The sequence below is a fragment of the Neolamprologus multifasciatus genome, chromosome 11, assembly GCF_963576455.1.
Source record: "Neolamprologus multifasciatus chromosome 11, fNeoMul1.2, whole genome shotgun sequence".
Classification (NCBI taxonomy): Eukaryota; Metazoa; Chordata; class Actinopteri; order Cichliformes; family Cichlidae; genus Neolamprologus; species Neolamprologus multifasciatus.
The window spans coordinates 34051898-34078119 of record NC_140449.1 but is presented as its reverse complement, the minus strand read 5'-3'; the positions used below and the strand labels follow the sequence as shown (position 1 = coordinate 34078119).

Below are 26222 nucleotides of genomic sequence, written 5' to 3'. Positions count from 1 at the left end.
CACACTGGAACTCTTTCCCATGTTGCTTGTCTGTGTTTATTGTGCTATGGTGTGTTGATATCTGTGCATTCCTGTATTATCCTTTTGTGTTACACATTTCGATGTTTTTTTTCCTCGCTACCTAGCCTGACCTGTCTCCCCAATGTGATGTTTGTGTATTGTATGTACGGTCAGCAAGGTCTGTCATCTCGGTTGTGGGCAAAAGACCTGCAACTGACAAATAAAGGCTATCTCATCTCATCTCTCTCATCACAACGACATCGATCATCAGTTAAGAAACAACGTGGACGTTGCACCAGACACATATGTGACGGGTTGGTTTGTTGGGTCAAAGCCCAAATGTGTTAACTGCTCTTAGCGTAACGGCGTGTTACAGAAGCAACACAATTCCGAGATCGGGCACGCGTATGAACACATTGAGGAGTTATAGGAAGAGGAACCGCGGGTTTGTTCTGTGCCAGTTACTGCTGGGATTTTGTATTGTTTTATGGTGCGTGTGTGGGCATGTGGGTGGGGTGTCAGTGACGGGCTTTTAACAGTCCGTTCCTGTTGAGGCCAGTTTTAGTTTTCTTTGCGCTGAAGGCAATTTGGCTTTTAATGATGGAGGAAGAAGTCAATTATTCCACAATGGTTTTTAAAACTGGTGCTTCACTAACTAAAGGTAAGTTACTCTCCTGCTTCAGTCAAAAATGAATCACTGATAAGTCCGACTGTTTATATCTTTGTGAAGTTCCCTGATGAACATCATATTTTCTTGTTTTTCTTTAAAAACAACAAAAAGATTATTTTTCAATAAAATTCGGAGACATTCAAATCACTACAAAGGACAACATTTCTATTTTGTACGCCAACTTATCTTTTTGAGTTTATCACATTGTTTGGCTTTATCATAAACGATGTGATAAAGCTAGTTTGAAAACTAGCACATGGCAAACATGTCAGACTTGTTGGTATGAATCCCTGCATTCAGTCATTTGTGTCTTCTAGAAAAATTCGAGGACTCAACCATTTATTCTGAAGTTAAATCTAAAGCGCCTGCTGGTCCTCCTCCTGCACCTGGTAAGTTATGACGTTCATGCAGATATTACACAAACAACAAAGCAAATTCATGCTTTAAACTTTCTGTATTTGACAATGACACAGCCTGAGAAAACAGACCAACACAAGTAATGCAGAAATACTGCAACCACCTGCAGAGACTAAGGCAAGTCTTGAGTTGGGGTCTGGGGTCTGTCGCACCAGGCAACATCCCAGCTGCAGCCTGTGTAAAGATGAGACAATCCAGCACATAACTGCAGGGTGCAAGATGCTAGCAGGCGGGACATACATGGAACGCCGTAACCCAGTGGTCGGCACAGTATAAGAGATAAGATAAACCTTTTTTAGTCCTCACATGGGAAATTTGTTGGGTCACGGCAGGAAGTGAACAGTGCAAAGTTACAAGCAGGAATAATTAAGAAAAACAATAGAATAGAATAAAATAAAATAGAATAAAATACTGTGTTTTGTTGGAACACATCCAGTGAGACTTCTAGCTACAAACCAGTGGAGGCTAACCTAACGAACATAGTAGTGGTGGACGAGCAGTTCACTTTCAAAAGTGTTCGTTTAACCGTTAAAGGAGTCGACACATATAGACGCTTTTCTAGTGTTGGGTTTAAAACTCACTGTGTTAATTTAACTATGGTGATTTTGCAGAGTGTGGTGTGTGAGGGGAAGGAGAGGAAAGAAAAGGGGAACAATGAGATCAATGATATGCTTTAATGACTCGTGACTGCGCCTTTTGTAACTCTGTGGGTTGTGTTGTAGTCAAACTCATCTCTATGAGTCCATTCTTTAGTTATTTCTGTCTTCCAGAAAAAAACGAGGACCTGGCCATTTATTCTGAAGTTAAATCTAAAGCGCCTGCTGGTCCTCCTCCTGCACCTGGTAAGTCATAAAATCCCTTTTTCATCTTCACTAATTTAGCAGCAAAATGTTTTAGACCATCAGTGGAACAAATGTATTCACTACCTGTATGTCTCTGACAACATCTGACATGAACATCTGGCGCCTCAGTGGTCCTGAGAGGCTAACACAACACAGCCTAAGAAAACAGACAACACACGAGCAAAGGGATGAGCTGCAGCTTCACACAACAGTAAAAGTCCAGGTGACGGTTTCTCATAATAATGACGCCAAATTTCTCATTAGAAGCAGAAGGCAAAGCAGCTGCATGCTCCAATCTCCGTCTACTGCTGGCATGTTTGGAGATGCTTTGTGTCCTCCTGCTGGCGGGCATCATCGCCATCATCTACAGTAAGTCTGAGTTCAGCACACCAAACTCGTTTCAGCTGTTTTTTTTATTAGTTTCACTGTTTGTTTACCTTTCTTAATTATTATAATATGGAGGGTAATAAACAGGGGCAGATATTACAATACAAAGACAACACCATGTGAAAGCTGCTGAGTCACAAATTTGACCAAAAAATAGAAATAAAAAATAAATAAAGACAGTTTTCATCCTATTTTCAACTTTATTGTTACATTTAGTTCTCGTGTTCTCCCAAAAGTCGAGCTTTCGTTTTTATTTTAAGTAAATAAAATATTTTTGTGCATCGATTTTCTAATTCTCTGTTTAGTGTTGGTTCTGCTCGACAGAATTTTACTTTGATATTTGGTGTTTTTAAACCATCAAAGGTTTGATGGTTTTGAGTTTTCAGGGCCAGCTGTTTGCAGTTTGCTTTACATCACATTACATAATAAATGTCAGTAAAGAGTTTTGAATTATTCTTGAAGATCTGATGTGTGATTTAAGTGTTAAGTTATTGTTTCTGTGCAGTCCACAATAACCTTACAGAACCTCATGTTATTTCTGAAGTTTTATGAACAAAAGGTGTATTATAATTATAATTATTATTATTAGTAGTATTCCTGAGTAAATGAAACTTGGCTAATTTGGGGTGATTGTTATGCTTGAAGTTACATAGTGAAGCTTTATGAAAAACTCGACCTGCTGCTGTGAGTAACGACAGTGACATTAAAGAGTAAAAGAAGGAAGTAATGGTTCTGTTTACTCGTCCAGCCTAAACAACCATATATGTGGTTTGTTTTGATTCTCCAGGGCATTATAGGCATCATGTGATGTGGCAATGAAAAAAGAAAGGATGCAAAAATGTGATTAGCTTTCAATTAATGTATTAATATAATATATAATATATAAGTTCTTTAGTAAGGCTGGAAAAGCATCACCTTGATTTTTACAATACCACACAGGCTGTTAAAGTTTTAGAGGCCACAGTCACGTTAATGTGCAAAAGGAAATAACCAGTTGAGGCTACATCCGCATCGTTTTCTCTCCGTTTTTACTAGGGGTGGGTTTTTATAATCGATTTATCGATTAAAATCGATTCTGGCTTGGATTACGTAAAATCGATTCATTAAAATCCTGAATCGATTTTTTAATATAAATTTATTTTGCCCGAAATGCCAGAATCTCAGGTGAAATCTCACAAAACTTCAACAACCACCAAACAGCTAAAACAGTAAATGAGAGCAGGAACACAGATTCTGCACAAAGATTTAAACACACAGCGCAGCCCGCGGATCAGAATCAGATGTCGAATTTCTCACAGTCGGGGCTGAAAGCCGACAGCTCGCTGATTCTGATCTGTCGGCGGGTCAGCGCTTTGTGTTCACGCCCTTTATGCGCTGATTGTAAAGCTGTTAGTTTGATGTCTCTCCAAACAATATTGACCGAACCAGCAGCAAAAGAAGATCCAAACTACGCTTCACATAAACATCGTCATGTATTCACTCTGACTTTTACTGTTTTGCTTCTACCATGATGCACAGCTCTCTCTCTCTCTCTCTCTCTCTCTCCCCCCTCTCTCTCTCTGTATGGTTTTCTGCATTATTCGCTTGCTTGTTACGCACAAGTCTACCGTTGTTTACAGCGCTATCGGCCGACTTTTTTTTCTTTCCGTTTTATATACTTTCGAAAAGAAAACCTAATTTCTGCCGTTCAATGCTGAACAAATTTAAACTTTTTAAAATTATGCAAAATGCAAAATGCTAAGCCGTGTCTCTAATAAAACAGCTGTAACTTCAGAGGTAATGTTCATATGTTGATTAATGGTTTTCTTTCGTTTTTGATGTACTGCAGAATATTTTTATAAAATCCCAGGCCAGGAAAAATCACCTTCATGTGTTTCTGTGTTTTATCTTCAGCTACTTTGGCACAAAGGCCTCTGCTGTGACGCTCACACCTTTGATAAAGTCTTGCATGTGTCAGCTTCCTTTTTATAGATACAAAAATATGTAAATGTACTGATCTGAATTATAATATTTCTGACTGTCAAAATTTCCCATATTCAAATCAAAGTGAATCGAATCGAATCAAATTAAATCGAATCGTGGATCGAATCGATTCTGGACCTTGTGAATCGGAATTGAATCGATTCTAGAAATCAGTGACGATACCCAGCCCTAGTTTTTACCTCCTGTCAACACCGAGACAACATTTTCCTCAAGGAAAAACGCAGCGTTTTGAAAACGCATACATTTCAAAACGCAGCTGTGTGGACACACAAAAACGCAGACTTTCTAAAACGATGAAGTATTTTAGTCATGTGATGCAGTCATGTGACCAAATAAACAAAGATAGCGGAGGGCATTATACAGCGGTTGTTTTGATTGATCTCAATTTTGACAGCCCTAAACAAGATGAATATCAGTTTGTACGTGCTCCAGATCGCTTTTCTTCAATTTCATTAATTCTCACTCGCTTTGCGCATGCGCAGGGCTGGAACTTAAGCATTTTCATCCGTTTCAATGTGGACGCACAACTCTATGAAAATGGCTGAAAACAATAGTGTGGACGCGGAGCGTTTTCAGATGAAAACACTGTTTTCAAATCTATCTGGGCTCGTGTGGACGTAGCCTGAAATTCATCCACCCATCCATCCACCCCATCCTCCTCCCTGTGCAAACCCTGTTAACTTCTAACACACAGTTATTCCTACTTAGCTTCTGTCTTGATTTAATGGTTGTTTGTGGATCAGTTAGTTAAAAGCAGAGATGGGCAGTAACACGTTACTTGTAATCTGATTACTTTTTTAAAGTAACGAGTAAAGTAAGGGATTACTATCGCAAAAAAGGTAATTAGATTACCGTTACTTTCCCGTAGGAACGCTGCGTCACTGCGTTACTAAAACCGTGATTTTTTTGCGAGAATGTCTCATGACAGTGACGTAAGCGAGTGCGACGTTCGTGACAACAGCTGTGTGCAGATCAACAATGGATCATATATCGAGTGCAGAGAGAGTATGAGCGTGCAGCGTTTAAAGCGTGGAAGTACTGACCTTACTTTGAGTTTGATTCCATAAAAAGTGACAAAAACATTAGTGTCCGTTGTGCGTGGGAAGAAAACTTCTTTTTACAGCGAAAAAAACCCCTAAACTTCCAAACAAGCACCGAGTAGCTACGACGTAATGGGAAACTCACAGAGAAACTCGCGGATTCTTCCACTGACCGCTGCACACCTGCACCAGGGTAACCCTCCGCCTACCCCACTCCTGCTTTACAGGTGAAAATAGAGCAACAGGACCGCTAGTCTTTGACTTTATTTATTTTCTGCTGTGTTTTACTTGCATCTATTTGAAAGACTGAGTGTAAACACAAAAATATTTTATTTTATGTGCTGGAATGTGCAGAAAATAGGTTTAAATGTTAAACTAATTTCTTCCAGTCAGAGAATGTTGCATATAATTACATTTTTACTTGATGCATAAAATTAAAAGATTAAAACTAATAAAACAAGTTTTAAAAAGAGACTTTTCCATTTGATTACATTTTGTATGATGATTATGTAGAAAAAGTAGAATTGGGCTGAAAGATCTATCACTTTATCACCTATTCAGGTTGTAAATCGTGTTTTTAAAAAGTAACTAAGTAACTAAGTAATTAATTACTTTTGAAAATAAGTAATCAGTAAAGTAACGTGATTACTTTTTGGGGGAAGTAATCAGTAATTAGTTACTGATTACTTTTTCAAGTAACTTGACCAACACTGGTTAAAAGTACTCATTACATATTCACTGTATGTGGAAAAACCTTCAAAGCTGTTTATAAAGGTGGCTTAAAAAAACAGATAATATATTTTTTTCCTAATATAACCTGAACCATTTATTTTTTTAATCTCTTTCCCACTAAAATACAAAACTGCATTTTATTACTTGTTACTCGAACTTTCTGTACCTCTAGTGCCTGGATTTTAATTTAAGGCTAATTTTCCTTTTTACTATTTATTACCTTCTACTGGTGGTTAAAAAACCATTTTATTATACATTCATGTTTTAGTGTGTTTGGTGTCTTCAGCTTTGTCTCACAATGAAGACAGGAAGAGAAGGCTTCTCTGTTAGGACTGGATGTGAGCCCTCATTGGTCGGCTGTGATGATGAGTGCTGTGCTGTCTTCTCTCCTTCACAGTCAGTTTGCTATTTAAGGCACAGGCAGCAAACCTCAGTAACCTCACAGCAGAACATCAGCGGTTGGCCGTGGAGAAGGAAATCTCAGACAATAAAACTCAGGAGCTGAAAAGACAGAGAGACAATCTCAACTGGACGCTGGAAGTCATCCTGAAGTTTGATAACTTTCCAGTAAAGGATTACTGTCCTAATAAACGTGAGTGCTTCATTGTGCTTGTCTCAGAAGTTAATAAGCTTCCTATGTCAAAATGTATTAGGAGCTGAAGATGATCAACAGTATGATCGAGCCATGAGAGTATGAACGGAGAATTTATGTGACAAATTTAAATAGAAAACAACAAAACAAGTAAGCGTGCAGGTTGGGAGAGATGATTTGAACTGGTCACAAAACCCAGGAAAACACAGCAGCCAGTATTTAAATAAACAGCAAAACAGGTCCGTTATGTAAAGAGCCTCAAATATCATCTAAAATTTGACTTTCCTGCACATGGAATCTGTTCTCCTTTGAACTGACCTTCAACCCCTGCGCATCAGTTGGCAGTATGTCCCTCATGTTTGTTACAATTCTCAGGAGTGAACGGCTCACCCAACACGCGATAACACATAGATGCATATTTGTCACATTAAAAACAATAAAGCAAACCAGCACCTCACTGTCGTTTGCCTTTCTCTAAGGCTACGTTCACACTGCAGGTCTTGATGCTCAATTCCGATTTTTTGATCAAATCCGATTTTTTCTCTGCTCGTTCACACTACAAATAAAATGCGACAGCAAACGCGCTCTAGTGTGAACGCTCAAAGCGGCCCGCATGCGCAAAAGAAGACGTCACACACAACGCGCTCTGTTTAGACCCAGAGCAACAGTATTGTTTGACTGATGGACCTTAATATAAAGACTTCGGACTTCACGTTTCCCAATTTTTGCTTTAAGTTATTTTGTTATTTACATAATAATGTAAATAACCTAATAATGATCCTTATTGCTGTTTTAGAGGAGCGCTGCTTCAAAGGATAGTTGCAGATTTCTGTCAGAATCTGCAGATTATACAGTACAAATAAAATGTTCACGTTTCTCCAACGTTGTCTTCCCAACAGTTTCACTGGATGGCCAGGAAGCGTTCGCGACATCTTTTCCGGCGCTGATAATTGGCGTCTGTCTTGTGTCGGTGACGTAAAAGACGGATTTAATGCGACATGACCATCAAACAGTCGCTTTCTAAAACATCAGATATGTATCGGATTCAGTACCACATACGAAAGTGACCCAGATCGGATTTGAAAATATCGGATTTGTGCCGTTCACACTGTCATACCATGATCGGATATGTGTCGTATAGGGTTAAAAAAATCGGATTTGATGCGCTTTCGCCTGCAGTGTGAACGTAGCCTTAAACTAAGGATCTGTCCATTAAGTTTAAGGGAAGCTTAAGAATTTCTCATTAGCAAAATCAAGAAATCTCTGTGTTCTCATTGTTTCCAGAGAACGACTCATCAAAGCTACTTTAAAATGGAAAGTAGAAAAGAAAACAGTGAATCTTTTAGCTTTTTTTTGATAATGTTGTTAACGAGCCTACATTGAGTCTAGTTTCTAATCTCCTTGCAGAGTGCCAGCCATGCCGCAGCAGCTGGATCCTATTTAAGAACAAGTGCTACCTGTTTTACAATAAGGACGCCCCCTGGAAAACTTGGGAGCAAAGCCGAGAGTATTGCAAACACACTGCTGCAGATCTGGTTGTTGTTGACGATCTCAAAGAGCAGGTGAGCTCTAACAACAAGACCACAACACAATTACAGCCATGATATTTTCTTAGATAACTGATGATAATTCATAAATGTCACTGAATGACGATTGATATGACCCACAGGAGTTTCTCAGTAGACACATAACATATTACTATGGTCCAGAACACGGATACTTTATTGGGTTACAGAAGAAAGCAAATAAGTGGGTCTGGATTGATGGACACAGTGACACGCTGAGGTAAGAAAACTCTTACAGCTACAGAAAAAAGTTACAGCAGTGAATGATTAATGATAAAATAATATCGTGATTTATATGCCAATAATAATAATATTGTGATTTCAGTAAAAGAAGATGCAGTATGAAAGAAATTATGCAGAAATAAAATATTTGTGATGTTTTTACACATGCTGACGTTCATGTCCTGCTTTTATAGTTACTGGATGGAGAAGACATCAGACACAGGCTCATATGTGCTGATCATCCCTCAGAGGAATGCCACAAAAAGCTGGGCCAAAGCAGACGGCGATTTTGAGAACAAATTCATCTGTGAGACAGACGCCCTGCCTTTGTCCACTTAGTTCCAGCTGCCGTTCTCTGTGTGCTCTTCCACGTTGCCATCCATGCTCCAGATACTGTCTGCTAGTGATGTGCGGATCGATCCTGAAAGATCGATTCCTCCGATACCAGTCATTTATGTTCTAGAATCGATTCTCACATTAAAATATCGATATTTTAGTAATTTAGGGTTAATTTGTAGTTTATCATTAACAGGAACACAGTGGAAAGAAACTATAACATTCGGATTGTCTACATTCAAAGGAACTACTTCTTCTTCCGCCTTTCATAGTCATGTGCGAAATACGGCTGTGTAAATGTCTCGCAGCCCCTTGCCGCGCGCACTCACAACAATGGCTGAGCGTAATTGTGCGGACGTATTTTACCTCCGCAAACAGCTGAGATGTGGTTTGCGATACATGTGGCAAAAAAGTGCTCCAAGAGCAGAGATGAGCAGTAACGCGTTACAAGTAACGCGTTACTTTTTTCAAGTAACGAGTAAAGTAAGGGATTACTATTGCAAAAACGGTAATTAGATTACCGTTACTTTCCCGTAGGAACGCTGCGTTACTGCGTTACTAAAACCGTGATTTTCTTGCGAGAATGTCTCATGACAGTGACGTAAGCGAGTGCGATGTTCGTGACAACAGCTGTGTGCAGATCAACAATGGATCATATATTAGTGATGTGTCCTGTGTGTCGAAGCGTCGAATCGTGTGTCGAGTAATCTCGGGGGCGTTTCTGTGAAGCGCGTATCGAGGCTTGCTTTGATTACGTATGCAGTGACGTTCGAGGCCTCGCGGGCAGTCCGTACCACGTGACTGATTCAGGGACTGGTTCACCGGTTCGCGCCAGATTCGAAATAAAATGGGCAGAAAAACACAGCTGATTTCCCATCACACTGTGTTGTGGGATTGGATTACGTACGTGTTACATAGTTACTTGAGCATTTCTTCTTCGATGGAACCAGGAAGGAAGAGATTTTTATTTTATTTTATCTCTCCTAATAAAGTATGCACACAGTAATAAATATCACAAATGATAAGCACCATAATATAAATAAACAACACTACAGATCCTATAATCTGATTTCTGTCTTTGAGTTTATTAAAAAGTGAAGCGCCAAATACTAGTTTGTGTCATTATCCAGATGTACATAAGCATGATTACACAGGTACTAGCGGGTTTTGATTATCGATTAAAATCGATTCTAGCTTGGATAACGTGATATCGATTCATTAAAATCTGAATCGATTTTTAATATAAATATTACTACATTTCAACCACCACCAAACAGCTAAAACAGTAAATGAGAGCAGGTACACTGATTCTGCACAAAGACGTAAACACAAAGCGCTGACGCATCAGAATAAATGAGATGTCGCCTTTCTCACCAGACAGCGTGGACACGGTCGGGGCTGAAAGCCGACAGCTCACTGATTCTAATCGAAGGCATCTGCTGTGATGCTTACACATTAGATAAAGTCTCGAAAGTGTCAGCTTTCTTTTTTTTTTTTAGTTATAAAAATATGCAAATGTACTGATCTATGATCTGAATTATACTATTGACTGACTGTCTGAGGCTAACAGTTACACAATCATACCAAAACTCTGTCCTGATAGTTTCCACTTTCTCTTTTGTATCACACATACTGAGACAATATTCGGGATAAATAACCAAGAAAACAATTTATTTATTCAGTTTAGAGGTTTACACATCATTATAATCACAGAGCCCGCTTCACTTGAATTGTCCACTTGATGGCGCAGTAGAGCAAATGAATCATCTCAATGCTTCGAATCATGAGTCGACCAATTGGGTGGAAAGCTTCAGTTCATCATGAGGCTTCATCTCACCATCACTATCATATATCGAGTGCGGAGAGAGTATGAGCGTGCAGCGTTTAAAGTGTGGAAGTACTGACCTTACTTTGAGTTTGATTCCATAAAAAGTGACAAAAACATTAGTGTCCGTTGTGCGTGGGAAGAAAACTTCTTTTTACAGCGAAAAAAACCCCTAAACTTCCGAGCAAGCACCGAGTAGCTACGACGTAATGGGAAACTCACAGAGAAACTCGCGGATTCTTCCACTGACCGCTGCACACCTGCACCAGGGTAACCCTCCGCCTACCCCACTCCTGCTTTACAGGTGAAAATAGAGCAAAAGGACCGCTAGTCTTTGACTTTATTCATTTTCTGCTGTGTTTTACTTGCATCTATTTGAAAGACTGAGTGTAAACACACACACAAAAAAAAAAATAAAATATATATATATATATATATATATATATATATATATATATATATATATATATATATATATATATATATATATATATATTATGTGCTGGAATGTGCAGAAAATCGGTTTAAATGTTAAACTAATTTCTTCCAGTCAGAGAATGGTGCATATAATTAAAATTTTGCTTCATGCATAAAGTTAAAAGATTAAAACTAACAAAACAAGTTTTAAAAAGAGACTTTTCCATTTGATTACATTTTGTATGATGGATTATGTAGAAAAAGTAGAATTGGGCTGAAAGATCTATCACTTTATCACCTATTCAGGTTGTAAATCGTGTTTTTAAAAAGTAACTAAGTAACTAAATAATTGATTACTTTTGAAAATAAGTAATCAGTAAAGTAACGGGATTACTTTTTTGGGGAAGTAATCAGTAATTAATTACTGATTACTTTTTTCAAGTAACTTGACCAACACTGTCCAAGAGTGAGGTGTTGTGGCCATACTTTCCCAACCTTGAGACCTCAGAATTAGGGAGACATTCAAAAGGGCTGTTGGGGGGTGATAAATACATTTTACAGTGTTTATTTATCGGATAAAATACGTTAAATGTCACCGTTATTATTGGCCGGCCCGGAAACAGCGGGGCTGTCCAAATTCAGAGGCTGCTTCCACCTGAGGACCCGGCCTTCGCAGTCTAAAGAAAGCCGGGTAGTACGTCACGAGCTCCCTCGGTGGAGTGAAACTGCCGTCTGCTCCTTGCTATCTAAAATATAACCGGCGCTGACGTAAACTCTCGACCGTCTCACACTTTCTTTAATTAGTTTTCTGTTTGATGTTTATTCAGCTGTGTGAAAACCTCGGAGGACCCCTCCCGATGCATTAATAAAGTTACATTTAATTTAATCTAATCTAATAAATTTAATCTCAGCCAAACCGATTTACTCAGGAACAAATAAAACACTGAAAAAGCCAAACAATAACATTTTTAAGTTATCAAAGTGACTTATATATCATGTTTAACCCGAGTAGCGAATTGGCTGGGCCGCGCTATGAATTCTGCGATATGGTTTTTCAGTTTTGTTGTCCAGGTGGAAATTCGGGAGAATGGTGGCTCCGGGATTGTCCCGGAAAAATCGGGAGGGTTGGCATGTATGGTTGTGGCAACATCACTAACCTGTCAAACACCTCAGAGTAAATCATATCACAGAATATGAGGCGCGTATGTTGAGGCGAACTGAAGAGGAGGAGAAGGACAGGTGACGTCTCTCACGGAGTCCTTTAGTGCTGCAGGCAGGTGTTCAAATAGCTCAACTTCAGTTTTTTATTTCTATATGATGAACTCTGCATTATTAAGTGACAAGAACAAGTAATCTGATGTCCTGTAATCATTATGACGCTATAATTTGAGATACAATAAATAAAATAAGTTTTTGTACAAAGTATCAGTATCGTCGATATCACCCTGAATATTACTTTGTATCGGATCGGAAAGGAAATCAGTGGTATCGCACATCACTGTCTGCATTATTCGTTTCTCATCTTTATAATGGAGGATGGAGAACTTGTAGTTTTTCAGCTGCTGCAACTATTTATGAAAAAAGCCTTTGAGCAGAGCAGTGTGTGCGTCGCCAAAAGGCAGAAATAATGCAACACTGTACTTTTACACCGAGCAACATTGCACGTGTTGATTACATAATTCATGTTGCAAGTTCCATCCTGTGTCAACCTCAACGCTGTCTCCATCTGTCTGTTGTGAAGTGACGCAGGTTCAAGGGAAAGTTGAAAGTTCAACTTTTGGGGTTTTGTTAATCATCTGTTTAAAATAACAGCATGATGCAGATGTTTTAAAGCCCTTTTTGATGGAAGGACAGTCACTGCTCTTCACATGTTCAACAGGCTTATTTGTCTTTTTAACTTTTTGATTCATCTAGGAAGAAATGAGATACAGTAACACTTTAAGGATTTTTCTGAGCCACCAATTATTCTTTTTTAAAAAGCTCCTTTTGTTATTTTTAATAGTGAAGTGAGGACAGTGTTCAGCATCTGAACACCCACTGAGCTGTCAGTTTAAATAAATATTTAAATCACAACCAACACTGATGTTGAAACTCCGGTAAATGAAGGTCGAACATATATTTAAGTAATAAAATGATCCAAAAGATCATAAAAAGACACATTTATTCTACTATTCAGTTTTTTAATCTTTGGCGTTGGTGACTTGAACCAAGATATTTGGTTCGAATTGAAGGCAAAAGGGTCATTTTTTGTTGTTACCATGGACGCATTCTTCTCACATCTCGATTAAAGGAACAGTTCACCTAAAAATCTTTTCCCCCTCTGGCCTGTAGTGCTATTTATCCATCTGCATTAGAGTTGCCAGGTTTTCCAGATATCCACTGAAGACACATCTGCTTTCTCTTAAATACGGTGGAAGTACATGTGACTCACCTTGTGGTGCTGAAACATATTTGAAAAACTCAGCAGTAATATGTCTTTTTAGAGATCACTCGTGGTTACTCAAGAAGGGAAACAAATTCCTTGTTTGGGTGTTTTAACGTAGGAACTATTTTATTTTCTATCATCTTCACAAAAAAAGCTTAGAGCTAATCAACATCACAGCTCAGGAAACAAGAATCTGATCAAAGTTTACATCTGTCACAAGTCCCAGGCTCATGCTGACACACCTTTCAGGTGACTAAAACTCTGCAAATCATCTATGAATTAATATTTTCTAATTCCCTCAAAAGATACAAAAATGTTGTATATTTGTTTACTTTGTTTAAAACGTTTATTTACACAAAGACAATTTTAAATAAAAGAAACAAAAGTCTGCTGAGTCTGATCATTTCATTTGCATATAAAACCAGCATGTGTCACAATACTGCACGTCCTGCACCAGGATTGTAGCAGCTGGGGTCTCGGTCAAAGGGAGCTCGTAAAAAGATTCTTTGTATTTCACGTTTACCTCCCAGAACAACTAAACTGACTCCAGCTATAATGGCTGTTAGGTTAGAAAAGCCACGTCTGGTTGTGATGGATTATTTAGGGCACATTTCCTGTTATAAAGGCAATCTTTAAAATAAAATCATCAACTTGTCTAAACAGCATCGGGCTTGTAATGAGCTTCACCTGCTGGATGTAGTTAAAGATGATCCAAAATTCCTTTACAGTCCCTGTTCAGACTGTAACTCACCGAGTTCCTCTAATATCGACTAAGCAAAGCTAAACAGGAAGCACTCACATGAAACCTCAGCTGATTTTTTTAACCACAATTTCACTCGTTTATTCTGGTCACATCAAAGCATCATGCTAACATTTCTGCCATGTGGACTAAATGGGTGCAAAGTGCTTCCTGTTTATGTTTGCTGGTCGACATTGATGATTCTGGTTTAGCACCACAGACGAGTGCACTGGGAAGCACATTCCCAGTTAATCACAGACTAGTCTTTAGACTTCTTCTTCTTCCTCTTCAGAGGAGGAGTAGCCTCCTCATCTGCACATGTTTTGTCCTTTTTGCACTTTTTCCTTTTCTTCACTGTGACGTCTGAGTCCTCCAGTCCTGTGTGATTTGATTGGCTCGACTCCTTACAGTCACTGTCCTTTTCCTTTAGGGCTTTAGAGGATTTCTTCTTCTTCTTCTCTGCAGCCGCTGAATGCGTCTCTTCGACTCTGTTCTCCTCCACTTTGTTCTTCTTCTGCTTCTTCTTCTTCTTCTTGTGCGAATCGTCTGCCTCACAGTTTTCTACACGGATCAAATCCTCATCAGTTCTTTCCTCGGGATCAGCGCTCTTCTTTTCCTTCTTCTTCTTTTTCTTTTTAGGTTGAACATCTGTTGTGGGAGTTTCACACACTCCATCACTACTCATCTCATTCATTTTCATCTTTTTTCTGCTTGCCGTCATCTCCTCCTGCGTCTCTGAACGGGAGGCTGGAGGAGGAGCATTCGCTGGTTGGTTCTTCTTTCCATACTTGGCCATGAACTCGGCCTCCTGCTGCTCCAGCCTGGCTAACTTGGCGCTCATGGTCAAGCCGTGCCTGGCTCCCCTAAAACAACAGAAGCACAGAAAACTGGGTTATGCTTTTTTACAGTTCTTTGATGTTTCTTCCATGTTGAATTCTACAAATCTTATCGTCTTACTTGTGAGCTGTGCGTCCTCCACAAACCTTCATAAGGTCAGTGTCAGAAAGCCTGCAGAGAGTCAGAAACCTCACGATGTAACTTATCAGATAAAAGGCACGAATACAATTCCAAGTCTCAGCTGCTGATGAGATCAGATGTTGTGTTTGTCTTACTTGGTGGTGCTGGAGAGATCCATCCTCTGCTCATCCTCCTCATCGGAGCTGCTGCTGTCATCTGAGCTGGAGGCCTTCGGCTCGGGCTGCTCCTGACCAGACAGCAGCGTGGCAGACTGAAAGAAGAGCCAGGCGTTTGTTTGTTAGTGTGAATAAAATAAACTACATTTAAAAACACAATAAGTGTCCATGTCGTGCACAAAAGTGCCGTAATGTCCCACTGTAAGGCCCGCTGTAGACTTCTGTGGGGAAACTCTGCAGAGCCTACGATGTGAACTACATAAATGGCCGACGTCGTTCCTGCTCTTTGTTACGGTCAGTTTTTGGGGTGCGAACATTTTTACATTTCTTTGTACTTTTCTTCACGTCCACTCGGTTTCTGCGATCGCACACGAACGCTACAACAAAGGTGGAGGTCGAGGCGACGGCATGCCTGCTGCTCGGTCAGATTTGGGGACCGCAGCATTGTTTTTGTAGCCATTTCTCTCAGTTTCAAATTTGGCGATTTTGATTTTCCTGAACGAGACGCTCTCGTGACTCATCGCGTCACGCCAGTGACCAGCAGTGTGATGACTGAACTGCAGTAAGTACAACAAGAACAAACACGCAGCTGAAAGACACGCAAACAATTACCTTGACAAAGCATCCATACAGCTTATCTTTAGCCAGAGTCGCTTTCCTCGGCTTTTTATTGGAGATCATCCCATCCTCTTCTTCTTCTGCAGTCTTCTTCAGCTTAATCCCATTCTGCATCAGAAAACCAGGAAACACGTTAACGCTGTGCAAGTGAACAAACCAGCTGCTTCCACTCGGAGCCTGAATGGAGCTGATGTGAACGTTAAACTGAGTCTGGGCCTTGTTGCAGCTTCCATCAACTCCTCAGAGGTGCTGCTCTGAAACGTTAACCCTTTAAGAGCTACCATAGAACCGAGTCCGCCAGAGCTTATATTATATTTTTACTGTGGAGCCATTTTTGGGAGCATTTCAAGTTGCTATACATCAATACAACCATTATAGCCCAGATTTTAATAACATGTCTGCATTAAGTGCATAGTAATTACATAAATTGCAAAAAAGTGCAATAAACTACAAAAAAATTGAAAATCGTTTTTGTTTTTTTAACATATATTTCTAGTTAGAGAAATTTAAGAGGCTTATCCCTCAAAACTGTAAATACAAAAAAGTTGCACAAAATAGTTTCCCACCACAGGAAATTTATTTTGAGTGTCTTCATAGTTTTATTTTTGAGATACACCAATTTTTATATACTGCAGGAAAAACGAAAATAAATATTATAGTGCAAATTTGCAAAAAAGCAGCATATGCATCAAAAGAAACTATTTCCAGCAGTGCAATATGAGTCCTAAGCATCCCAGAAACCACACAGAAAGTCATAAAGTCAAACATAACTTTTAAAAACATCAGTATAGGCTCATGAGGCCCTGATGGTAAAAAACTACATTTCCGCGAAAATGACGCCACTTCCGATTTCGGGCAGGTCATGGCGGACATGCGAAAGTTCGCGCTGACGTCTGTTCCAACGTAGGAAGTGTTACAAACAGCTGATCGGATCGGCAAAGCGTGTTTCTGGAATATTATGTTTTTGTTGCTGCAAGTGCTTTTTATGCAGTTTTTGCAAAGCTATATGTGGAAGGAAACTGTGACCGAGGACAAGCTGATGGCATAAGATGTAAGTACAACTCCTCAGGTTTCATATGCAAAAAAAATTATTGTGCTAGCTTACGTGGTTGCAGAGCTACCGGGATTTAAAAATAGTTACGCAAAACAGAGCGTGCCCGCTCCGATTGGTTTTAAAGGGTTAAACTGCTCCTAAAATCCTGAAAATATTCTCACACTGAAAAAACAGCTGCACTCAGGTGGACGAGCTAAATAAATAAGTACGAGCAAAACACCTAAAAAATAAAAAAACGAGCGACCTACTTGATCAGACTCCACCTGCAGGCTGGAGGAGGCTTTATTGAAGACATGATCCCACCAGTGGAAGGTGAACTGCTCCCCTTCTTTATGGCCAACCTTGCAGAAGAAATGTAAACGACCGTCTCAGCTTAAACCTGTTTTAGCATCAACACAAGTCTGCTGCATAAAGACAAACAGCACTTACTCCTCCTTTGTCACACTTCACTTTCACCTTGATGGCCTCTGATATGCCGTTTTCAGCTCGTCCCAGTCCTTTACCTGAGGAGAGAAAGCGCCGATCAGACTCCTGCACCTGAGCTCCAACCCTCACGAGCGCTGCTTTAACGTCTGAATGAAGAAGTTCAAAGTATGTTACCGTGCTCCCAGCCGTGCCGAAGGAGCTGCTGCTCCGCAAACTTCAAGCCACGACTTTTCTCTTGAACGACTTCTGCCATCTGCACACAGACACAGTTAAATATAAGCAAACCTTAAACCCTTAAAACTGTTACGTATGCAGAGAAAACCTCGCGTGTGTTCTTAGTACAAAGTGCGATGTTCTTTTACATGTAAAGTTGATTTCCTGCTGGGCTGAGATCATGGCTGTATGTTTGGATGCTCTCAGCACAGCATCCACGGTGTGACGCTGCAGGACTCCCTCTCCCACGCTTCCTATCAGAAATAATATGTCTACCTTCCTTTTAGGACTGGGCGATATATCGAGTTTTTAAATATATTGATATATTTTTATACGAGATAAGAGATGTGACAATGTCGTTTATGTCGATATAGTCTATGTTACGTTATAATTATACTTGTGGAACCGCAAGTTTGTCTCTCTTTCGTCCACTTTTGTCTCTAAGCTGCGTTACTCGGCCTCGCCCCTCCTTCACTGAACACAACTCCCCCTCCTCCCCCATCGCTTCACCTGCAGGCAACAACAAGATGGACACGGCAGCTATCAAAGAGGAGCTGGTCGGTAAAAACAAAACATTTGGAGATGACTATTTTAGTGCTGCAGCGTTACTCTCGTTAAAATGACGTTAACGCCATAACTGTATTAACGCGGCAAATTTCCGTTAACGAGTTACCGCAGATTGCCCCGTGCATGGGGATGCACAGGCTGTATCCCAATTCAGGGTCTGCAGCCTTAAAGGCCGCATTTTAAGGCCGATTACGTCACAGCGACGCGACGAAGGCTGTCCCAATTCAAAGGCTGCTCGAAATGCGGCCCTCAAATGCGTCCTTCATTTCCCTGAATTTTAAGGACGTGGTGGTGTAGACTTCGTGGCCCAACATATCCCAGAATGCATAGCGCGGCGGTGGGTGTGGATAAAAAAAAAACGGCGGATGAGGGGCGCCCGAAGAGTAAACTTTAAGTAAGTACTGAATATTATGTCACTTATTTATGTGCAAATGTTTAATAATGAAGAACATTAAAACATTACTGTTGGCCACATGTCGCCAAAGTCATGTGACATTAGTGACGTTTGTACTAACTTGGTTTTAAAGCCTTTACTTTAAAATATACGCCGTTCAATAGCTGAGCTTAATCAGAGAATGATCAAAGCTCATGTAGAAACAAACAAACAAATGAACAAAAGATTTTCTCCTTAATTTCTGTCAAACAAAGCTGTATGAAACGTTTCCAGCTGTTAGTATCATGGTTGCTAGGCAACCTGGGCAGCGCAACGGAGGCTAGACCGTCCGATTTCACAAGCCTTGCACTTCCGGCCTTAGCGGTCTTTAAGTACGCGGCCCTTGAGGATCGTTGAGGCTGCGTACTTTAAGGCTGCAGATCCTGAATTGGGATACAGCCACAGTGTCAACGCGTTAGCGTTGCAGGTAGCATTAGCGGTTACCTCGCTAACGTGTTGACGCCGTGCAGCTAGCACTACTAGTATTTTCACCATTTACAACAGCGCCATGAAGTGCAAAATGAAGACTGTGTGAAACTGTGTGCTGTATCCCAGACCGCGAAGTCTCCCAGCCTCCCGCCCCGAAACAAACCACCTTACAAAACTCGTATACCGTATTTTTCGGACTATAACCTTACACTAAAATCCTTTAATTTTCTCAAAAACCAACAGCGAGCCTTGTGTATGAGTTCTGGTTGTGCTTGCTGACTGCGAAACGATTTTATGTGCTACACAACGCTCAGCAATGTGTCAAAAATGCTTTGGGAAGCTACGAAGCTGCAGCGCTTGATGGTTTGTCGGAGCATTGCGGCTAGCGTAGTCTGGAGCCTCACGGAGTGATACGTACTGTGCTTCAACGTAATATTACCGTACTGTGTGTGTATAAGGACCACAAATGGCACCTGTAAGAGACACGGTTACGAAGCAGATTTCAAACTCAAGGCTGTCAGTCACAGAGCAGCTGTGACATCTTTGTTATTGTGCTCAGCGTCTGTTAGTTTACATTTTGACTGAACAATTGTGAGCTCTTTGTTATGCACAAAAACAACATAGTTTTCTTTTATTTATGGAGCATGATTATTTAATAAATGCTGATAATTTATTTCTGAGTAATTTTATCATGTACATCTGCGCTATATGCGAATAAAAGTGCATGTGTGACATCTGGGACTCAGCTTTGACTAAGAACTCTGTTTGTTCTCACTTTATGGCTTTAAAAAAATATCGAGATATATATATCGTATATCGCCATCAGTGTTGGTCAAGTTACTTGAAAAAAAGTAATCAATAACTAATTACTCATTACTTCCCCAAAAAAGTAATCCCGTTACTTTACTGATTACTTATTTTCAAAAGTAATTAATTACTTAGTTACTTTTTAAAAACACGATTTACAACCTGAATAGGTGATAAAGCGATAGATCTTTCAGCCCAGTTCTACTTTTTCTACATAATCATCATACAAAATGTAATCAAATGGAAAAGTCTCTTTTTAAAACTTGTTTTATTAGTTTGAATCTTTTAACTTTATGCATCAAGCAAAAATTTAATTATCTGCAACATTCTCTGACTGGAAGAAATTAGTTTAATATTTAAACCTATTTTCTGCACATTCCAGCACATAAAATAAAATATTTTTTGTGTGTTTACACTCAGTCTTTCAAATAGATGCAAGTAAAACACAGCAGAAAATAAATAAAGTCACAGACTAGCGGTCCTGTTGCTCTATTTTCACCTGTAAAGCAGGAGTGGGGTAGGCGGAGGGTTACCCTGGTGCAGGTGTGCAGCGGTCAGTGGAAGAATCCGCGAGTTTCTCTGTGAGTTTCCCATTACGTCGTAGCTACTCGGTGCTTGTTTGGAAGTTTAGGGGTTTTTTCGCTGTAAAACGAAGTTTTCTTCCCACGCACAACGGACACTAATGTTTTTGTCACTTTTTATGGAATCAAACTCAAAGTAAGGTCAGTACTTCCACGCTTTAAACGCTGCACGCTCATACTCTCTCTGCACTCGATATATGATCCATTGTTGATCTGCACACAGCTGTTGTCACGAACGTCGCACTCGCTTACGTCACTGTCATGAGACATTCTCGCAAAAAAAAATCACGGTTTTAGTAACGCAGTAACGCAGCGTTCCTACGGGAAAGTAACGGTAATCTAATTACCATTCATGCAATAGTAATCCCTTACTTTACTCGTCACTTGAAAAAAGTAATCGGATTACAGTAACGCGTTACTGCCCATCTCTGATCGCCATCCAGCTAAAAAATATTGAGATATGAATTTTAGGCCATGTCGCCCAGCCCTACTTCTTTTCCTCACTTGGTGTAAGACAAATCACCCAGGGTAGCAGACAGGAGAGGTGGAGGAGTGATGGAGAGAATAAATTAAGATTTTCAGGTAATGGTTGAAAAATAAATGGCACCCAGAGAGCAGGTCAGTCACAAACACACATCTGTGCATTCGATCACTTAAGATCAATTTGAGTAAGTTTGTGCAAAAATCTCTGATACTTTCCCTTGATGTCTGAATAATAAAAATAATGACTTGAGCAGAAGCGAATGGATGGATGGATGGATGGACTTGAAAATCCAAGCTCGCTGTGCTTCCTGTGTCGTTCTGCATGTCTGCGCCTCGTGGCCTGTATGTATTGTGTTGAGTTTTACAGGGTCCTGCCTACTGTTCTTTCTGTACAACAGCTGCAGTGTTATGAATATACAGACCCATCTATCTCCCTAAAACCTAAAGGAGACGAGACCTTCCCTATTATTGCCCTTCAGCTCTGACTACTCCACCTCCCTCATAAAGAGTCTGATTGCGCTTTTTGTCCACAGTAAACATTTTCTTATTGCTTTTGTTAGTCAGTTCTTGTTTTCATTCGCAGATTTTACTTCATTAGTGATAACTTTTTAAAAAGCTCCGATTTCTCATTTCCTATTAATTACACTGATTATCTGTGTTTTGGTGTATCGACGTATTTGATGGAGAGCAGTTTGACTCAACTCCGGTTTGAAACGTGCAACAGAAATAAAAGTCACGTGACTTTGTGTTTCTGACTGTTAATCTAAAGACTTTTCAAATGTTTTATACATCCAATATATTTTAAAGGATTCGTTTTAGCCACGACATTGAGACATGTCGCGCACAGTTAGCCTATAAAACCAGTCTGCTTCTCGTATAACCTGCCGTGTAACTGCAGAGAGGTTTAAAGCAGATCTCAGGACCCGAGCAGGTTTAAGAGTGAAGTTAAAACTGGTGAATTTGCGCATTTTCCTGCGATGCTAACTGAACCGGTTTCGCTCTTTAAATCTACACTGGACGAGCTAATGCTAACAGCTAGCGTCAAACACCTCGATGTTCGCGGCCGTTTCTAGACCAATGTTTCTCGAACCTTCGGCGATACAACAGAAATAAGAAGTCCACAAACCTCCGCTTGACTCGTTTGTTTCTGTCGAACTGTTTCACTGAAAAACGTGAGGACTGGAACCGGGCAGGAGCATCAGAGTGTAAACATGCGGTGCCAGCAGACCGCTGACATGACACCGGAAACACGTCACGGAAGGGAGGCGGTAACCCCTCTTTCCCAATAACTTTATTAACATGTGCATAAATTAAAGATAAGATAAGATGACCTTTATTAGTCCCACAGGTGGGAAATTTGATTTGTTACAGCAAAAGTGCAAAGTTATGTAGCAGAAATTAGAAAACACTGGAATGCAATAAAATACAATAGAATAAAATAGAATAGAATAATATATACAATAGAATAAAATCAATCAACGTCATGCAGGGTTGATGTTTTTAATGACTGACTCCGTGTCAGTAGGTGGCAGCATTACATACCAGAAAGAATAAGAAAACAATCAATTGTTAAACCTGGGCTGGTGCAAATGTGTTCTCTTACTGACATCAAAAATGAGCCATTTTTAAAAAATTGGTATTAATACAGATGTTTTTCCAGGTTTATTCCTGCACACAGAGGAAAAACTGACTAATGGCTGCACTCCTTTCTAATGAATACGTTTTTAAAGAAGAATTAACAATTCAAGATCTCCCTATATGAGATTACCTTGTCAAAATACCCCAAAACCATGCGCTGTGCATTTACTATATTACTGATAATACTTTCAGACAGTCCTTTCCTCTCTGGAAGGACTCAAAATTCCAAATAAAGATTTTTTTTTACTCTACAAAGTGCTTTTTGCCTCTCTCTACATACAAACTGATCAACACTGACTATTTACATATCATATTTCAACCAGCAGCTGAAACTTAACCATAAAACTGACAGAGATCGTCAGCTGTAGTTGCTAGTAGCATGTTTTCAGGATGAAGAAACCGAATTGACTTGAATGTTGGGAATGATGTTTGCCGGGTGTAACAGGCAGTTACGCCCAGGATTGCTTCACATCAGCAGATGTTTGCGTTCCTCAGATACCTTTTCTGACCTTACCGAAAGCTAAAAGCGACGCTTAAATGATGTCGGCCATCCCTCAGTGTCCACTCTGTGGGACTGCAGGAAACAATTTTATTTAGCCTCTGCACTGGTTTCCTCACAGTGAGGATGTTTGTTCCAACAGGCCTCCATCCATGAGCTGTTTATCTGTGTCAGCACCCGGCAGGAGGGAAACAACCATCCTGAACACTCTGGTTATCAGCTGGCCTACTGTTTGGGGAGCAGGAGGCTTTTGCACAGCTGTCTGTGAGAGACTGGTGCAGACTGGTGAAGAAAGAGAAGATACATGACTAAAAGTCTGTAGACAGTAGCTCTGGTAGTTGACTGGGAGTAAAGCCCTGCAGACAGCGATGTGACCAGTGTGGAGTGAATCTGACTGAGAATCATATGAGTCAAGCCCTGAAAGATACACAAAGATTCTCCAAAAATCAGCAGCAAAGAGAAAGCGCACAGAGACGATTGATAGTTTCAGTGAAGGAGAGCATGCAGAGGGTTGGTGTGACGGGAAGGATGTCAGGGATTGGGTGAAATCTGCTGTGGTGACCCCCGAAAGACAGAAGTCAAAAATAGAAGAAAAAGGAAGGAAAGAATTCAACTCAGCATTTATTGTTTGACTCCAAGCTAAAGAAACTTACTTTTTAATCTGTTTTATACTTTTTAATGCTTTTTATATGTTTACACATTTATTTGCAAATGTATCTATTTTGTACATATTTATGTATGAATATATTTGTGCAGATTGTAACTTTACACTGTAAGTATAAATTGTTTCTGTGTTCACTGTACCACATGTTCAACACATAAAAGAAACAAATCTGTTTATGATTGTTCAGGTGGTTTCTTTTTCGTCACATGTAACCATTAACCGTGGCGATCGTGGCTCAAGAGTTGGGAGTTCGCCTTGTAATCGGAAGGTTGCCGGTTCGAGCCCCGGCTCGGACAGTCTCGGTTGTTGTGTCCTTGGGCAAGACACTTCACCCATTGCCTACTGGTGGTGGTCAGAGGGCCCGGTGGCGCCAGTGTCCGGCAGCCTCGCCTCTGTCAGTGCGCCCCAGGGTGGCTGTGGCTGCAATGTAGCTGCCATCACCAGTGACTGGATGTGTAAAGCGCTTTGGGGTCCTTAGGGACTAGTAAAGCAAATACAGGCCATTTAACCGTGGTTATATGATGCGTACACAGGAATTTATTAACCATCAAATACTGCAGAAGGAATTGATCAGTCACACAGTATTTATAGAGGATGGATGAACATCCTGACTCTCAAAAGTGAAGCCAGTCCTGATGACTAGATTTATTATACTGCAAATCTTATTTATGTTATTCACAAAACATATTGGCAAATGTGTAATTTCTTTCATATACAATGCTAGAGACTTGCACGTAGCTAAACGGTTTGTGAATGTGGTTTCCTCACTGCAGACAGAAACTCTTAGTCTGATTCTTTTCAAAATGCAAAACAATCAAAGCAGTGACTTCTTGGACTTTCAGTTTCAGTTTATTCACAGGGAGTCAGGGATACTGAAGAATATACCATATGAATGAGTAAATGTCACAAACTGCCTGTTCATTATGTTTTGCATTGATGTGCAGAGTCTATATATGTTGTACCACTAGGGGGCAGTGTGACAAACAACCAGTCTTGCCTGTGCTGTAGTTGGTCATTCAGTCAGCTGTGGAGAAGAGCAAACTGTAAACTGAAGGTTAAGACAATGATATGTGTCCACTGCAGCCACTGTCAGTGCTTTTCATGCTGTCAGTCTGACATCTCCATCATCAGCATCCTCAATCTAATCTATACATAATCCATCCTCTGCACATCTGGAAAGCTATCGACTTTATATTAATTATAAAACAAACACTCTTTTTTTCTTTTACAATAGTTGCCAACATTTGGGAGAGGTAGATTTATTACATCGAAAATCTTATTTATGTTTTTTACATAACATATTGGTCAAAGTGTAATTTCTTTCATATACAATTCTAGAGACTTGCACGTCCAGCCAAAGGGTTTGTGAAGGTGGTTATCTCACAGCAGACAGAAGCTCTTAGTTAGATTTTCTTTTTAAAATTCAGAAAACAAACAAAGCAGTGACTTCTTGGACTTTCAGTTCATTCACAGGGAGTCGGAGATACTGAAGAAAATTCAAATTCAAATTCAAATTTTATTTGTCACATACAGTCATACACAGTACGATATGCAGTGAAATGCTTAGACAACTGCTCGTGACCTAAAGAAAAAAGAGAAGGCTATGAATAAGATAGGAAATAAATATGAAAATTAAAAAGGGTAAATTTAACTAGGAAGGAATAAAATAAAATAAAATATAAAAATTAAGTTAAGAATGAGATAACTGTACAACACAAATTAGAATGAAGGGTAAATTTAACTGGGAAAGAATAAGATAAAATATAAAAAATTAAGTTGAAAATAAAATAACTGTACAACAAAATACACAATACACAGTATAGAAATATATAAGAATGTATGAAGAAATATAAATATATATATATATATATATATATATATATATATATATATATACACAATAACAGCAGCTGTACAAGTATACCATATGAATGAGTACATGTGACAAACTGCCTGGTTTCTGTTTCTCGGCTCTTTTGTCCATCACACCAAGTGTTAGCGAGAGCTTTTAACTCTTCACACTGTCATCCAACTATAGTGACTTCTGGGGAACCATAAAACTGACATGGCAGCATCTTGGGTGACGTCACTGGGTTTAGGTTCATCATCTGTATACAGTCTATGTGTGAAAAGCATGATCATTTCTATTGTGTGTTTCTGAACAATGAGAACATCTCGGAGCAGATTTCGTGAAGAATTGACACTTGAGGTTAGATCAGCAGACTCAATCCTTCGTGGATCAATTCACACATTTTAGACTAATTCTGGATTCTGTCATCTGTCATGCACCAGCTGAAACTTCATCAAACCCCTGCCCCCGACCTTCCACGTCTTCACCATCTTTGCTGCCTGCTGAAACTCTTCTGATTTCAACAACGATCTATCTGAGCTGTATTTTTCACCTGCACGCTCACGCTAAACTTACTTTTTTCCAGGTATTATCCCTCTGGAGCACTTATTCCTGAAAATTTCCAAAACACACACA

The 26222-nt window shown here is 39.7% G+C and overlaps 2 protein-coding genes across 3 annotated transcripts; one reads left to right on the top strand and one right to left on the bottom strand.

Moving 5' to 3' along the window:
• The first annotated feature begins 256 nt into the window (after nt 1-256).
• LOC146509100 (C-type lectin domain family 4 member A-like) lies at nt 257-10637 on the top strand. Of its 2 annotated transcripts, none has more exons than XM_085177923.1 (8): nt 257-661; nt 988-1059; nt 1858-1929; nt 2197-2298; nt 6469-6663; nt 8071-8225; nt 8333-8448; nt 8645-10637. In XM_085177923.1, the coding sequence occupies exons 1-8, from the start codon at nt 598-600 to the stop codon at nt 8787-8789; spliced, it is 921 nt and encodes a 306-aa protein (XP_085034049.1). In that variant the 5' UTR covers nt 257-597; the 3' UTR covers nt 8790-10637. The 2 variants fall into 2 exon arrangements, with proteins under 2 accessions (XP_085034049.1, XP_085034048.1); XM_085177922.1 differs by having other exon boundaries at nt 258-661; nt 2194-2298.
• A 2345-nt stretch (nt 10638-12982) lies between these two features.
• On the bottom strand, nt 12983-22133 carry gpatch4 (G patch domain containing 4). Its single transcript, XM_085177275.1, has 8 exons — nt 22063-22133; nt 17598-17676; nt 17427-17500; nt 17246-17338; nt 15938-16051; nt 15305-15420; nt 15150-15200; nt 12983-15055 (listed from the first exon to the last, which is right to left on the bottom strand). Exons 2-8 carry the CDS (start codon nt 17674-17676, stop codon nt 14452-14454), a joined length of 1131 nt encoding a protein of 376 aa, XP_085033401.1. The 5' UTR covers nt 22063-22133; the 3' UTR covers nt 12983-14451.
• Nucleotides 22134-26222: the final 4089 nt, after the last annotated feature.

Coding starts and splice junctions, on each gene's coding strand:
- gpatch4 (XM_085177275.1), bottom strand. CDS start 17,676: ATGGCAGAAGTCGTTCAAGAGAAAAGTCGTGGCTTGAAGTTTGCGGAG. Junction 17,501..17,597: donor TCGGCACGGCTGGGAGCACG/GTAACATACTTT, acceptor TTCTCTCCTCAG/GTAAAGGACTGGGACGAGCT. Junction 15,056..15,149: donor GGAGGACGCACAGCTCACAA/GTAAGACGATAA, acceptor CTGTTGTTTTAG/GGGAGCCAGGCACGGCTTGA.
- LOC146509100 (XM_085177922.1), top strand. CDS start 598: ATGATGGAGGAAGAAGTCAATTATTCCACAATGGTTTTTAAAACTGGT. Junction 662..987: donor TGGTGCTTCACTAACTAAAG/GTAAGTTACTCT, acceptor TGTGTCTTCTAG/AAAAATTCGAGGACTCAACC. Junction 1,930..2,193: donor TGGTCCTCCTCCTGCACCTG/GTAAGTCATAAA, acceptor ATTTCTCATTAG/AAGCAGAAGGCAAAGCAGCT.